We start from the raw sequence: 15,510 nt of genomic DNA, 5'->3' as shown, positions 1-15,510 counted from the left end.
TCCTACGCGGACACGCCCGGCCTATACAGGTTTTCGAGATTTTATTCATTACCACGTAGCCGGATAGTTAAATATCCTTGCTACGGGGGGACGGTCCATTCTAGGATTGAACCCATAAAACCCATGACGGGCATGTTATTGAGTCGTTCGAGTTGACGACTGTACCACGGTACCGCCCCTGGATAGGAGATGTTATATGTGTTTAATGTCAATTTGCAAGCAGAATGAATGTAATATCAGCATGCTTTTAAAGAAATGTAGCCAAAAACCCAAAATTTCATTTCCATTTTTCACGATATCTCATAAAGTTATTCGGCTCTTATGTTTTATGTACCAAATGAAAGGTTATTGAATATCATAACGGATGAGTTTTCTATTAAATAAATCTTTTTATTATCATTATTGTTATTCTGTAATAAGTTTGATTTTGGGCTAGGTCGCCATGTAATAACTTTGAACTCGCGCTGTGACCTTCAAAACATCGATAAAGAAGTTCACAGTTTTGCAGAAATGGATAGGCAAAACTGAGGTGTGGATACTGTTTCGAGGCGGACTAGTCGCCACTTGATCTTCCAGTCGATCATAGTTTCCCTTGCTGGAATCGTTAGAGTTCAAGAGCCCGAGTTTTCTGTAATAGTACTTAATTAAACACTTTAAATGAGAAGTTGTAAGATGTAGGAAGAAGTGATGGGTAAAGTAAACTCCGATAATTTCGGAGCCGACTTCGGAAGGTAGATCCGCTCAGCATTATCAGGAGTTGTTCTGAGTTGTCCGGAATCATTCGCAATCGTTCGGAGTCGTTCGGAGTCGTTAGAGTCTATTTTTCTCTACCATTATCTGATTTACTGAGTGTGTTATAATGAACGTGTTGCAATGGTGTGATTTGGCTTTTCTGTTACTATGTATCCGTACGTTACAGTGTATATTTTAACATGTTATATGTGGCACATATGATACAATTTTAATGCATTTTCATGACCAAGCTTGTACACTTCCTGATACTTAAATATCTAAAAAGACTGGATCAACGAGTGGCACATGCTCTAGATTGATGAACGTCTGTTCATTGCGTAAAATAAATTGTTGGTAATAATAAATCGCAGCCCCATATTCCGATAATTTCACGCAAATGATCGTAGAAAAACTAATAAACAATAATAAGAGAAAATAAAAACGATTTAAATGAATGGAAAATTCTGGTTCAATTGGGAATTCATTGAGTTAAAGTTTGATGAAAAAAATATTGTTTTTAGGTTAACCTTTGACCTTTGCTTCTAGAACAAGTGCATGCCATTTGCTCGGAATTCCGCCCGAAACGACTGACTAAACGACTGCAACTTCCTAGGGGTTCTATTACTCATAGATTAAAATAAACCGTGTCATAACCCGCACTGATGATCGATGATGTGCTGTAATTGTAACCACAGATACACCACCGTTTTATCAGTCAAGTCGATAAACACATATCACGAAATCCTTAAACTGCCATGGGTGCTATTCAGGCATGATTCAGGTTGATGCGTGTGAAACAATGATGTTGAGGGGCCAAAACAAGACAAAAACGGTACCTTTAATCCTTAACTATGTATCGGAACTTAAAGGTAACCTTGGGTCGTGTTTACAAAAGACTCGGTACATTCTGGATCTTCCCTTATCTTCGCCTCCAATTAAAGTACAGACGACACGTGTGCCCGAAGAGATCTGTTGACAAAACACCGAAACTAATCTTCTAATAGTTTGGATAAGCTGAACGTAGATAAACAAGCCTTAAACTGTCTATCTACTTATCCATGGTGGAAATTTCAATTTTTAGCTGCCAAACACAGATACATTGTGGTACGCGAATGCGACACCTCTTCACTATTGCAACACTGCACGTAGTCCCGGCGGGGAGCGCGTGATTCACCTGAGCTGCGCAGATAGGAATCGATGAGATTTAAAAATAATTACTGATTCAATCGCAGCTCTTATCGTGTGATGTGCGCGCATATGTGATAAAAAAGGACAAACTCTATCCGCGTGCGAATAAATGCTAATCCGGATCAGGGTCCATCCAGGGATTGAAGAATTTATGATAAAACAGACAGCGAACGCTCGTCGGGGCTGCAGTTTCGGTTAAACGTGTTGTGTGCTATCGTGTTGTAGCGTGTTGCTCCGTTGCGATATGGGTGACTTGTATAAGGTGTTATTGGTTGTTCAGCTCGTTGGGTGCTTTGTGGGCAGTAAGTTTGTTAAGTAAGTGCCAATAAATGGATGGTTGTGTTAAGTGTGTATCTCTTCCTTATCCTTTGTTTAAGTCTCCAATGGGCAGCTGATGTGCTTTCATTGTGAAGATTGTGACACCACGCAGATGGAGATTGTGCAATGTGGACCAAACCGACCGATGCTACCATTCCCTGGTGATTCTACCACAACAACCGTGACTCCTGCAACGACAACAACAACACCGGAACCTACAACCTTTACACCACCATCGATACCTACCATAGTGCCGGAGACGACGACGAACGATCCACCGTCCACCATTACCACAACGATCCCGCCGACAACTACAACGATCGTGCCAGAGATCACTACTACCGTCGCACCGTCAACACCGGAACCGGAAACAACCACCCTATTGCCACCAAGTGTACCGACGGTTGAGCCTGACACGACAACCATTACGCCACCGACACTACCCACAGTTGAGCCCGACACGACAACCATTACCCCACCGACACTACCCACAGTTGAGCCCGACACGACAACCATTACACCACCGACACTACCCACAGTTGAGCCCGACACGACAACCATTACGCCACCGACTCCTCCAACGGAAACAACGACGATCGGCAGCACCACACCTGGCGGGCCGATCTTAACACCACCGACCCATCCCACCTTTTCTCCCGGTCCACCAGCGTCCAGCACGTCCGCTTCCCCCATACTAACACCACCAACCCACCCGACCCCACTGCCAGGGGCACCGATCGGGTTCGGGATCGCTATTCCGATTCCACCCAATAATGCACAGTACGCCTGTCTGTCTGTGAAACGCGTTGATGGTAAGTAGTAGGGCGAACGGGACGTTTAGTGTACAGTTTACTAACATGTACTTACTGTCTAATTTCAGTTAACAACAACAATCGATCGGTCATCACTAAGGGTTGCGCACGATTGATGGCCAGTGTGCCACAGACGTGCTCTCAGGCTACGAATGGAGGACATAACAGCTGTTCGGTGTGTTTGGGATCGCTCTGCAATGCGTACAATTAGACGCTGGCTGGATTGTGTGCACTTATTTTTAATATTTTAACACTATATTAGACAGTTAAGCAATACCTCCGTTAAGTGTTTGGTTTCGCTTTATTTTTGAATGGTAAAATCTCTACAAAATTTGTGTAATAGCGCTACCTAAAACTAAACACTTTTACCTGGGTGCAATTGGAGAAATGAATAAATTATGTAGATCAGTAAGCACATCATCAATGTTGTAGATTTATTAATGGCGCTCATGCTTCTGGTAAAATCTGTCTTCTCTTTGTGTAGAGACATTTAAAAACGGTCTTGCATTATCTGTTTATTACGACGTTATGGTGGTACGTTAAAACATTAATTATCTTAACATGAGTTAAACTGATCCAAATTGAAGCTTGGACTGGCAGACACTCCTGAGACAGGCCAAGACCGCAAAGCGGTTGTAGCGCCGGATAAGTAAGCAAGTAAATTGAAACTCAAGCTCAAGTAATCTCAAAAATATGTGTAGTTAGTATGTGTTGAAATGTGTTGTCGAAATGATGCATATTTTAGTCTTCAGAAATACTGATGATGTATCACACTGATTTTTTTTTGCATTTGAAAAACCGTTGAACGTATAAATGAGTGGACCCACTCACATGAAGTACTCTTTGCACTCACAAAGGCAGCTTAACGCCGGGCACACTGAGTGGAATAAAAGTCGGTACGGATCTCTAACGTTTCCCTTGTGGATGAATTTGAGGTTTGATTGTTAATCGGCCGTATCGGGGTGGTCGTTCGTTCCCGGGAACGTTCGCCGCGACGCTCATTTTCACTCATTCCATAGCCCTCTATGATCAAAAATTAGAAAACCGTCTAGGTTTTGTTCTGCCCAATCTAGTGGTACAATTCTGTCCACTCATGAGCGACGAACGTTCTTCGACGAACGAGATCCCCGATACGGCCGAATAACTTCACTATTATTTGATGTCCTACAGTGTGAATTAACATTATCAAACAAGAAGCGCACGAGGGCATATTTTTTGCATATGTTTATTAAATTAAGGGGAGATGGATACACATTGATCGAACTCAAACAGTTGGTTAATCAAATATGGTTCTGTATACGATATATTTGAAGCAAAAGGGATTTAATTTCCTTAGTCTCCTCTGCAATTATTTAGCATCAACTTGAGAGATATTAAGAAATATCAGGTTTTTCAAACAGCTCTGTGGAAATAAATGGTACGTGTAAACTCTTAGAACCGTTAAGAACATGCAAACAACCTTTTTTTCGGGGAAAATTGGCTCAAAAATTAAATTTGTCCTTATGTTGTACGCAATTGTTCAATAAATAAAAATAAAAACTCTTTGCAGTCTTAGCGAAAAAGTAAAGGAATAAACCGTAGTCTCAAAGACCCCCGGTAGTGGCCTTTAGTAAGCCAGCATTACACGAACGGTCACTATCCCGGGCATTTATGGCACAGGCTCGCTTCCGAAATCCGCGATCCTCAATGCATGAAGTGCCTGTACTGCTGCTGGGTCCGAATTATCCTGGAATACGCTGCTGTTGTTTGGTCTCCTCCAGGCTCTACAGCAATGGCCAAGCTGAAGAGTGTCCAGTGTAAGTTCAATCGAGTAGCTGTTCGACGCTTCCTTCCCGGTTCACATCAATCCTTTCCTTCATATCCTATCCGTTGTCGCCTTCTTAGAAGAAAGACATCCTCACATTCGTGCAAGTTTCATCTCAGCTCTGCTGTTAAATGAACTTGATGTCCCATCCCTCCCATCTACCATTCCTCTTGCCCATCCGCCATAATTTGTTAAACTGCTTTGGCGGACAATTTTAAATAAATAAATAAATAAATAAATAAATAAATAAATAAATAAATAAATAAATAAATAAATAAATAAATAAATAAATAAATAAATAAATAAATAAATAAATAAATAAATAACTAAATAAATAACTAAATAAATAAATTAAAACAGAAAACATAGTTGTGCTGTTTAATTGCAAATATTAAAGTAAACTTTAAAGCAAGTAAGAGCAACAGTTTAAAAAGTTTGGAAAATTTTTTGTAATGATTAAAAATGTTATCCAAAATGTTTGTAATATTTGTTTTAAATCATTAATAATTAAAAGTGAAATAATAATTTGAAAGATTTATTAGTTTTGTTTAATTATTAAAATAAATTAGTCTAATTATTTAATTATTACACTCCAATACTGCTGGCAAAAAAATTATAATAAATCTTCAAGTCGATAAGACACACCTTACGCGACGTGTACGTCTTCCACTTTCCCTCAGTGTGGTTGCACTTGCTGGAGTGCACTCACTGGCACACGCGCTCGCACGGCCCCTACATTGCATCGCACTCAAAACGCCCGCAACAAGCCAGCTTCCGATTAGTTTCCGTTCAACCTTCATCTCGACCGGTACGCCGAGACCGTGGTCGGGTCGTGTACGCGTGTGTTTCGGGTGTTTGGTGGACAACGAAGTCGTCGTCTTCCCGGTTGCCTAGCATCGGCCACGGACCGCGTGTGCTGGCGTTGCTGCGACGATTGCGCACCACAAACCAAACAAGTGACTTGTATGCTCCGCCAAGGCAATGCCAAACGCGTCGGTTCGTCAGTTCGCGCTGGAACGTCCTGGCTGACGGAGCATAGGAACGGACCGTCCTTCGGATAGAGTGTGTGTGTGTGTGTGTGTGAAGGTTGTGTGTGTTGAGTTTACTGGAGGATCATCGTGAGGATCCTTGGTGGTCGGAATTGATTGCTGAAGTGTGTAATGTGGAGTGGCGCCATACGGCCAACGACAAAGTGCAACTTATTCAACGCAACCCCAATCATTGGAGAAGTGCGATAAGAAGGGTTTAAAGCAAATATTTTCATTTCCCTGCTAAGGTGACACGAAACGTCGCCGCAGGTTGCTAAGTTTTCCGTAAGCTGTCTATTGATATCGGAAACTGAGCACAGCGAACTGTGTGGACCACGTTGCTAGGGAGCTAGGTCTCTCACTCCCCTACGGTGTGCATGGCTTTCGGTGTCCAAGGTTTGGTCAGTCAATGTTCGAAATAGTGTAGGGATTTTGCATAATTTTACACAAACAATCCAGAACGCAACGGAGGCCCTCAAAAACAACCAGCTGCCGGTGTGCGAAGTGTGATAAGACCCTTCTCCCCGATGGCCTGAGTTACCTCCTTGTCTGTTTGAGGTAGTTTTGGATGCGCCTTTTCAAGTTTGAAGTTGGTGAAAGTGATAAAACACACATTTGCACGGTATCCACTGGTTGTAATTGACCTTGGCCGTGAGTTGAGGATTAAATAGTTGATTAAAACTATTCCGTCCTTTCCATTAATCACCACCAGGAAAGGATAAACAGTGTTAATTAAAAAGCAAGTAAGGTTTTCGAGCGTTCCAGAAAAAAGAGTGGTGTGTCCATTTCGTAATACTCCGTCCAGTCCGTACGCTTGGTGTGTTGTGACGCGTACGCAGTTTCGGAGTTTCGGAGCGCTCTCTCCCTTCACCTCATTTCATCAACATGTCCACCACGTCCAGCTGGGACGAGAGTGTGAAGATGAGCAGCAACAACGCGCCAAACTCGGCCGCCACCACGCCGTCAACCGGCGGCACCACCGTACAGACCGAGTCGACCAAATGCGGCGGCAGTTATGGTGCGCCGTCCTCGCCGATCGCCCTGGAGGAAGGCGGCTGTCCGCCGATCAAGGTCGCGGCGGGCGACGAGGAGCCGGCATTGCAAAGGCCAGCGACGCCGCCACCCCGCGCCTACCATTGCGGGTGGTTTGCGCTGCGCCCCAAGTGGATGGAGCGGTTCATGACGCCCAAGTGGGCCCTGTTTTGGCTGTGCTGGGCCGGTGCCGTGCAAGGTAAGTGTGAGATGGAAGGAGATGTGCAGTGTTTAAGCAATGCGTGCGGGCGAATATTTTGTGCACGTTTTAAAGTGTCGCAGCACCGAAAAAAGTGTGTCGGCTCAGGTTCGAGCGGAGAATGGGGAAGCGTATGGGATTTTAAATCGGTTACTACCTTGGGCGTGATATAATTTCGAAAGGTAAGGTGTATCTTTGTGACTGTATTTGCATTGCAAGTTACGAATCATTTATTTTTGAATAAAAGGAATTAATTTACCTGCTTGTCTAGCAATATTTAATTGAACACTGTACGGCTATCAAGCTACGGTTGTGATTTATTCTACACAAAAGAAAGTGAAGTAGGCTTTGATTTCGTTAACCGATCCGCGTGTCTTCATTCAGTTTAGTGCGTCTCATATCGCCGGTTACAAAAGTGCAGTGATAAACTATGTTTTGCAGTTGGATAAGTGTTTTTGGTGAAATCTGTTGTGTTCTCTGATACTTGCAATTACGTATGTACTTATTTTATTATCAGTTACTAATGGTCTCGTAATGCATTTGTTAGAATAGTTAACGGGTTTTGTCCTTTCGTGTGTTTATTCGTTGAATCGTCCACACAGTTTAGCCACCTCGGGATGTGAATAGAGTCCAAATACCTAATTGAACTCGATTATCTTGCATTCATTGGGTTTGTGTCTATTAATTGGCATGATTTTTCCATACCACTTTCATCTTCCATTAGCCCTGTTTAGCCTTATTTCCATTGAAACGATTGCTGCTTGAAAATTCCTGTCAAAATGACCGCATCCCATGGCAACGCTAAATCGAGAAAAGTTACCTATTTCCGGCCTTTTTTACTATATCATGGTTTCAATGCTCTCGAAACATGCGAAATACCACGTTGCCGGATAAGACAGTCTTTGCTGCGGAGGACGGTCCACACGAGGCTTGAACCCACGGTGGGCATGTTGTTAAGTCGTGCGAGTTGACGCTTTTGTCACCGGACCCCGCTCATACAAAATCGTGCTTGTTAATTGAATTAAGGCACTACAGTCAAATCTCTCTAAGGTGAATCTTCAAAGGACCGTCAACTTAGAGAGATATTCATGTTGAGGAAAACTAATGAAGTTGTTGCTATGAAGTTTCCAAGAAACCACCGAAAAAACCTGGCCTCCTTGGATCAATATTTTTGTGAACTGTTGTTAAAAAAACTAACTTAAAGAATTTCGGCTGCCAAATTTCATATGCACCTTGTAAAATGTTCACCTTAGAGAGATCTACATCTTAAAGAGACATAAAATGTATGGAATATGACGGGACCGTTAAAATATTGATCTTAAAGAAACGATTCATCTTCAAGAAACTACATCTTAGAGAGATTTCACTGTATATCCTGAATTCAGCTTAAAACTATATCCTGTAACTGTAAAGTATTCAACAAAGGAATTCCGACTTTATCATGTATACTGGAACTGCGAAGCAGGATGTATTACGCCTGACCAAGGTACCTGTTGGTGCTGTAAGTGTACCTGTAGGTGTAGGACCTAATATTATCCGTCGTAAAATAAGGCATCGTTTCTATTGAGCTAATTTAAAGCTTGTTGAGCTAATGATAATTATCTTACTGTTTGTAGTAGTACAACTGTTCTTGCTTTTGACGTTATTTCCTTTTTTTTGTACCCTTTGTTTTTGATATAGTGCCCTTAGTACACTCTGGATACCTTATACTTCGGGGTATTGGGTTTTTGAAAATTATGGGTAGATTTTCTTTGATCTCGGATTTTAGTCTTTTGGATATTGTATATTGCTGGTTTTTATTTTTTACAAGTACCGTTGATACGAGCCTTTTTTACCTGATGTTTCATTTGTCAAACTTTCTTCAAAATCAATTCAAAACGTTATCAAAACAATTATTATGTTGGCTTGTTAATGTTTTTTTTAATTTGGGACCAGTTTTATAAGTACATGAAACTGTTTGAATATTGTCTCTACCGTTTAATTGTCCAATGATATTTCTTATAAAATGTACGTTTGATGCTCTCTAATCGCATACTTACTCATACTTATTTTGTACATTTTCATTGGATTAACCATTATGTTCTACAGCTAGAATTAAAAATAGAATCAACATTTCTTAGATTGATAGAAACATCGAGCCAATTCAATAAGAAGTTGTACGATCTATTTAGTACTTCTACACCTCCATTCTAGTATTTAATAACCCAATCATTTCCCAGAGTTCAACAAACTTATCAATGGTTTGGATATGCGTTTTCATCGTTACATTCATCATTTCAACCATACAACCAATCGTAACCGCAATTATCGCACGAGGTGCTGCAAATGACAACACCAACAATACCTTCTAATACGAACTCATTTCACCACTTCTTCTTACGCATAAAGGAATGAAATTGAATTTAATCCCTCAAGGAGCAACTGCTCCTGGGAAGATACCATCGCACCTATTGCATTGGGGGAGGTACAAGAACAGGACATATTTTCGCTTTCACTTTTGAAACCAACGCTGGAGGGGAGTTTCGGTTGACACTAGTTCGTACGTCGACTCTCCCCCATCGCACCGATCAACGTTATTAACACTCAAACATTACGAGGTGATAATCATATGCTGTTTATGCGTGTAAACAAACCATTTTCAACGCGCTTGCGGGCATCAAGAAAGGGAATTTACGCGAGGGGAAGAAATTAAATTGTGAATGCTTTGTGACTTTTACGGTCGGGCTTTTTCAGGTATCTGGAACATCTGCGTTTTTCCACCAAGGCTCCCTCGGTTGCACGGTTTGTCGAGAGGCAATTTTCCTCCCGCTTTCCCGTCAGCTGTTTGCTGTCGACAAATGCGGGCGCAACAACCAGTTCCGAGGGGGGTTTTAGTAGGTTAGCCTACAAGTGAAGGAAAAAAACACGGAAATAAGCAGTCATAAATCGATGCTTTTCATGGTGATTGCTTGTGTCGGTTTGTACAGCAGGCCCAAAACTAATCTCTCACCCACGGTAATTCAGGTCGCATTCCACTTTCCTCTTCTCTCCGCTTAGTTTGGACCGATTCGATCGGCTTACAAAAGTGACCCAAAATTAGCCTGTCCTGGACAGAAGCTCCAGCGGTGAAGCAGGATTCTTATCCCGGTTGTTTCATCTCGGGTGAAAGAGAGGGTGTGTCCGGAGACGTGGTGATGGGCTATTTTTACGTACATGTTGCAGACTATGCAGAAGTGTCCCGGCACGTTCCGTTCCAGGACTGTGAGATGAGGGCGTTCCGAAAGTTGCTACGCTAGTTTTTCACTATCTAATCGTTCGTCCGGTCAATTGCCCGTCGAGCGTGTGGCTGTGACATATGGCAAAGTTTCCAATCGAAATGTCCCTTTTGGGGTGCATCGTGATAAGCGGGAGTGAAGAATTCAGCTCGGGAGATAAGTGAACAATTTTCATAAAATGGTTTAGATATGAAAACTGTCTAAAAACTTGACGATGGGAATATTCTGAAGATTTCTTGTAAAGAAATTCACTTGCGTTGAAACTGACTATCAACTACCTAATTGGCATTTAAATTGTATGATGCTGTATAATAGGTTATTTTCATACTGTCGAAAAGTAGTGCAATCTGTATTCTAGTAGTAGAAGTCTCGTATAGGTTCAAAAACCTATGTGCCTGTTGACATAGACAGCAAGACGGTTAATGACTTCTTACTGATATCTTCTTAAAGAGCAGAGAAAAGTGCTTAGATTGGCGCTCTAGAATTGGACGGCACTGGAACTTCCCATATCGATCGGTTAACATTGAACATTTAATTTACTTTAATTATTGCTCAGAGAAAAGAGAGTTTCGATAGTAAGAATGTGACCACATATGTGTAGCGGAAGTGTGTTGTGTGCCAAGGAACTTATCTAAATTTGTAAATACTTGATTCCTGCTGATGAATATTTACAACAACACATGTTTAATTTTGATAAAACTGTACTATTTTTGAAAAAAAAGTCTAGATAGTCCGGCTTACAGTAGAACTCATAAATTTTACATCTTTTTTCGCATTTATGCGTGGTATTTTTTCGAGATTTTTAAAGATTTGACTCGAAGGAAAATACCGATTTTTTTGTGGCAATATAGCTGAAGAGTGTGACCAACGACGTGTATTTTCCTAGAAAAAAGGTAACATAGAAATTGTCTAAAAAACTGTCATCAAATTCAGATGACAGATTAAAATGTGAGGAGTTTGACTTTAGGTGACAGCCACTGTACTTCTCGATAGATTTAATTTAAGTGAAATCATTACAATCTATGGCATATGTAACGTATTTAAAAGAGACATCGATGGACTGATACAACCAACATTACCGATTGTTGTGCTATCAAAAATGTTTCAAAACGAAACTCAACATTCTAAATTGAAGTCTAGGTTACACCTGTCTGGCCTGGATATACAATGAAGAAACAAGATCATACTACGGTTTATATGGATATTATTGAATGGTTGAGATTCTAAGCATGGGAAACCATGTGTTTGCATCATTCGTTTGTCGGAAATAACAAGGGAACGTCCTACCAGGATGTGAATCAGTACAAATCTCTTTTACAAAAGACGAAAGTGTCATGTTTAATTTTGTCTGATGTACACGAAGAACTTCCACGGTAATTGTTTAGTCACAGCTAAACGTATCTTTAGCTCAGACGCGGGTGTTTTTTTGTTAGTAAAGCTACGCAAAACATCCCATTATTGCCCAATTGGGACGTTAACATAATCGCACCCGGCCACCCGTTTGGCGGCGTTCAGCATGATTTATGGGCCTCCGTTTATGGGCTGGACTCCAGAACGGATCCATTCCTCACCAAACCTTAATGCTAATAAATGTGGGCTGGTCTCACTTTATCACCATCCAAAAGGTTTGAGCTCGTATCATAGGAACTCGAAAAAAACGCATACATGCTTTATTATGCATTTTATTCGTTTCAATACGTTGAATAATTTGGTTAAAATCACATAAATCTCAATTACTAACACTTACAGGAGAGAATTGTGCCGTACCGCGCAGCGCACTGAAATGACACACGCGCGCGTGCAATAAGAATTATTCCGAAAACAGTGCTAGTCTAAGCGTGCACTCATCTCGTTCGATTAGCCCCTATTTTACGACCCGATTTTACGACCATATGATGCTCCCCCCACATTTAAACGGTGGTGCAGTGTTAAAGCGCGTCATTAGACGATAGAAAGGGTTTTTGCGGTTGCGGCAGTACTGAGGGGGAAGTCACTTTAATACACTGCCGGGCTCTATTCATCTCTACGCGCACAGTATCCACAAGCAACAAGTGTTTCTACGCGTGTTGGACTGGTGGAAGTGGTCGAGTTTGAAAGCGATATAAAAATAATCGTACGTAGGCTTTACCCCCACCACAACACACTGCACGCAAACTAGAGTCCGTCTCTATGGACCACGCGTAGCCCAATAATGGGTAATCAGTTGATGAATGATGATCATAAATTGATGCGACATTTATGAGGCTTTAAGGTACGGAAAATCACGTCCATGGGTTACAGCTGGACGTACAGGTTTTGAAAGCACAGCCGGCTAATAAAAACGTACTCATCCCCGCCAATCGCTGACGCGGGTTCGAATAATGGACCATTTAGTGTTTTTAATGACACTCCGTTAGCCCTGCGGTCTCTGGTGCAGCCTGTTGACCCGGTTCGGTCTTCGAATTGGCAATTTGGCTGTTGCGCACTCCAGCCGATACTTACACTCAGGTTGAAAAGTGCATCCGTTTGGAAGCACCATTTAAATGAGGCTGCACTCGGGGCTGCACGTGGTGTCCGTTGTGATCGGCTTATTTATCACTTTCTGGTTCGCCGGGGGGGGGGGGGGGGGGGGGCGGATGGGTCGGAGCGACTGACCAGTATCAATGAGTGAAGGGAAAGATAGAGGTATGCTGGGCGGGTGATACCAGTTCCATCTGATCAAGCACCACTACTACCCGAAAGGGGGCAGCAGCAGCAGTGTTTTTGAGCTGAGATGATGGGAGTCACCGAGTCCATTTATCATTTCACGCTGGGCCGGCTGTGGTGACTCGCACTTGAAGTGACAGTGTGCCAGAACAAAAGCGCCAACGACGAGGGCTTTGCAATGGAGCATGAGGAGAATAAAAAAAAACATTCAAACAGCACACATACACGCGGTAATCCGCTGTTAGTCATGGCGTGTGCGTGGCGTTCAATTGCAGCCTCCGTTGGAGGGGTTGAATGGGATGCTGTAAACAAGCCAACTACAACAGAGCCCGTTACGTCATTGTCATCCTGATTGTTATTGCATTTAAAATGACAAATTTAATGAATTTGGAGCTGTCATAAATAATGGACAACAGAGTGTTGTGCGTAAGAGCGGCAAATGTTGCGAGCCTACCTTCGATCACGTTGGTGCTTTGAGGGGGATGGGATTAGTAGAGCTGTAGGACAGGGAGGCGTTGTTACGAATGGCGGGAAACCGATGGCACTCGAATGTGCGTGCACAAGGGTACTGCACTGTTCCACTTCATTGGCTCTTTTAGTCACCCATTAGCTGGCTAATTTAATGAGGATTAAATATGTCAAACGGAATGTCAGGTAAAAGCTATCTTTTTTTTTATTTTATTTTTTTGCTTGTATTTACATTTTTACAATTACTTTGTGAAAAAAGCGTGATCTGTACTTCAGATACTGGTAAACTTCGAGGGCACATCAAATGCATTTTGTTTCAAATTATTATGAATGTTTGAAAATAATTTTAAAACACGTTACAAATATAGAAAGAAAGCTAACATACGTAATGTTCACATGAAAATTCTAGTCAAGGTTTCTTGAAGTTTAAGTTTCACGCGAAATCGCGTCTTAATTCTTATTGGTAAATATATGGGTCCGATACTGGAATATGGGGCCGCCCGGTGGTCTACTGGTTAGTCATTTCTGCTCCTACAAGAACGGAATACATGGAGGAAATGCCTTGTATTAGAAAATTGTGGGGTTAAAAGCAGGATATAGGAGGATAAGAAGAGGTGAATCCAGAAGGCTCAAAGCCTCTATATAAAAAAAAACATGATAGGCAGGTAGAACTTGTTTGGTACAAGAATGTATATATACTTCTAAGACTTCAAGCCTGTGCAAATCCCATCAAACTCTCTTTGTCACATTCCAGACAAAGATGTAGAGATTTTTGTGTGTCTCCATATGTATGGAAAACTAGTGAAGTCAACTTACTACGGTGAGCAGCACGATGATCTCACTAATTATGCAAAACTTCGTTGATTTGACCATGCTGTTCAAACTTGAAATAATTTGAAATAGTCCAACTTTGAAATAGTTGGAGAATATCCACAAAGTCCAAATGGAGATAAGAAGACGAATTTGTTGCGACATTTATTGACTATTGCGTTTCGTTGTTTTCATTGCTCAATCAGTGCTATTTACTCGCTTTTTTTATTCATCTTTCCCACCTACGATGCTGAGCTAAGGCTCTTTTTAACCACTGAACCCATGACCAGTTTGGAAATTGTTGTTTAACCGATGCTGATCCTTAGTGTGAACTTTGACGCATAACTGGATCTGAACCCATATTGGCTCTGTTACTGATACTGATACTGATACTAAATCCATGCCGGTTCTGGAACTTATATTGAATCCATACCGATTCTGGAATTGCTTTTTATTTCACACCGGCCCTGAAACTCTGTCTGGATCTGTCTTCCCGAAATCGGATACATTCACTTCTTTTTACCAGTGAAATGAAACGAAATTAATTGTTTAAGTTCGCTAAGGTTTAAACTTGAACTATACGACCTTTTAATCTAAAAGAAAAATTGAGATAAAATCGCAAAAGTAAAACAAATACTTATACTCTTTATCCGTGATTTGGTAATAAAATTTTACCAATACTACCATATTGATACAGCGAAACGAGATTCCTGTTAATATCGTTTCATTTTTTGTTTCATGTAATTTTACTCTAAAACTTCCTTCGGTTCGATTCATAAAAAATACTCTCCCGATTTTTCCATTTTTTTCATATTTACTTTCCAATCTTGCTCACAAACTGTGGCCGATTTTCCTCTTTTATTTACTTCCACCCAACCATACACACACACACACTAGTGTGTGGAATGAACCGCCCCAACTCACTCATCTCACTTGCTGTTTTACCCGTGGCCTCGATTTAACCTCCGCAACGGAAGCGCGGACACAACAGCGACGTTTGCTTCCGCCTTGCCTTTTTTTACGACTGTCATCACCGAATCTCAGGGGTTTTCCCCGAGCGGTGTGGGAAAGCGCAGTGAAAGTGGCCGCCCGTATCTGATTTATGCCATCGGGCGACATCTTCGCTCCGTGATTTATCCTTCCGTGCCGCCGTAGTATGAGGATGAAAATTGCACGCAAG

The 15,510-nt window shown here is 41.6% G+C and overlaps 2 protein-coding genes across 2 annotated transcripts in view; both read left to right on the top strand.

Moving 5' to 3' along the window:
• Window positions 1-2,083: 2,083 nt before the first annotated feature.
• LOC120956818 (mucin-2-like) lies at window positions 2,084-3,474 on the top strand. Its single transcript, XM_040378565.2, has 3 exons — window positions 2,084-2,222; window positions 2,298-3,050; window positions 3,119-3,474. Exons 1-3 carry the CDS (start codon window positions 2,165-2,167, stop codon window positions 3,259-3,261), a joined length of 954 nt encoding a protein of 317 aa, XP_040234499.2. The 5' UTR covers window positions 2,084-2,164; the 3' UTR covers window positions 3,262-3,474.
• Window positions 3,475-5,522: 2,048 nt separating this feature from the next.
• LOC120958411 (solute carrier organic anion transporter family member 4A1) overlaps window positions 5,523-15,510 on the top strand; it is a 49,905-nt gene continuing 39,917 nt past the window's right edge. The window contains exon 1 of the mRNA XM_040381200.2: window positions 5,523-7,113. Coding sequence (XP_040237134.2) covers window positions 6,768-7,113 — 346 coding nt within the window. The 5' untranslated portion in view covers window positions 5,523-6,767. The remainder of the gene's footprint in view (window positions 7,114-15,510) is intronic.

Source organism: Anopheles coluzzii, chromosome 3, assembly GCF_943734685.1.
Source record: "Anopheles coluzzii chromosome 3, AcolN3, whole genome shotgun sequence".
Taxonomy (NCBI): domain Eukaryota; kingdom Metazoa; phylum Arthropoda; class Insecta; order Diptera; family Culicidae; genus Anopheles; species Anopheles coluzzii.
The sequence above is the reverse complement of the archived record's forward strand: the minus strand, read 5'-3'. Positions and strand labels throughout refer to the sequence as shown.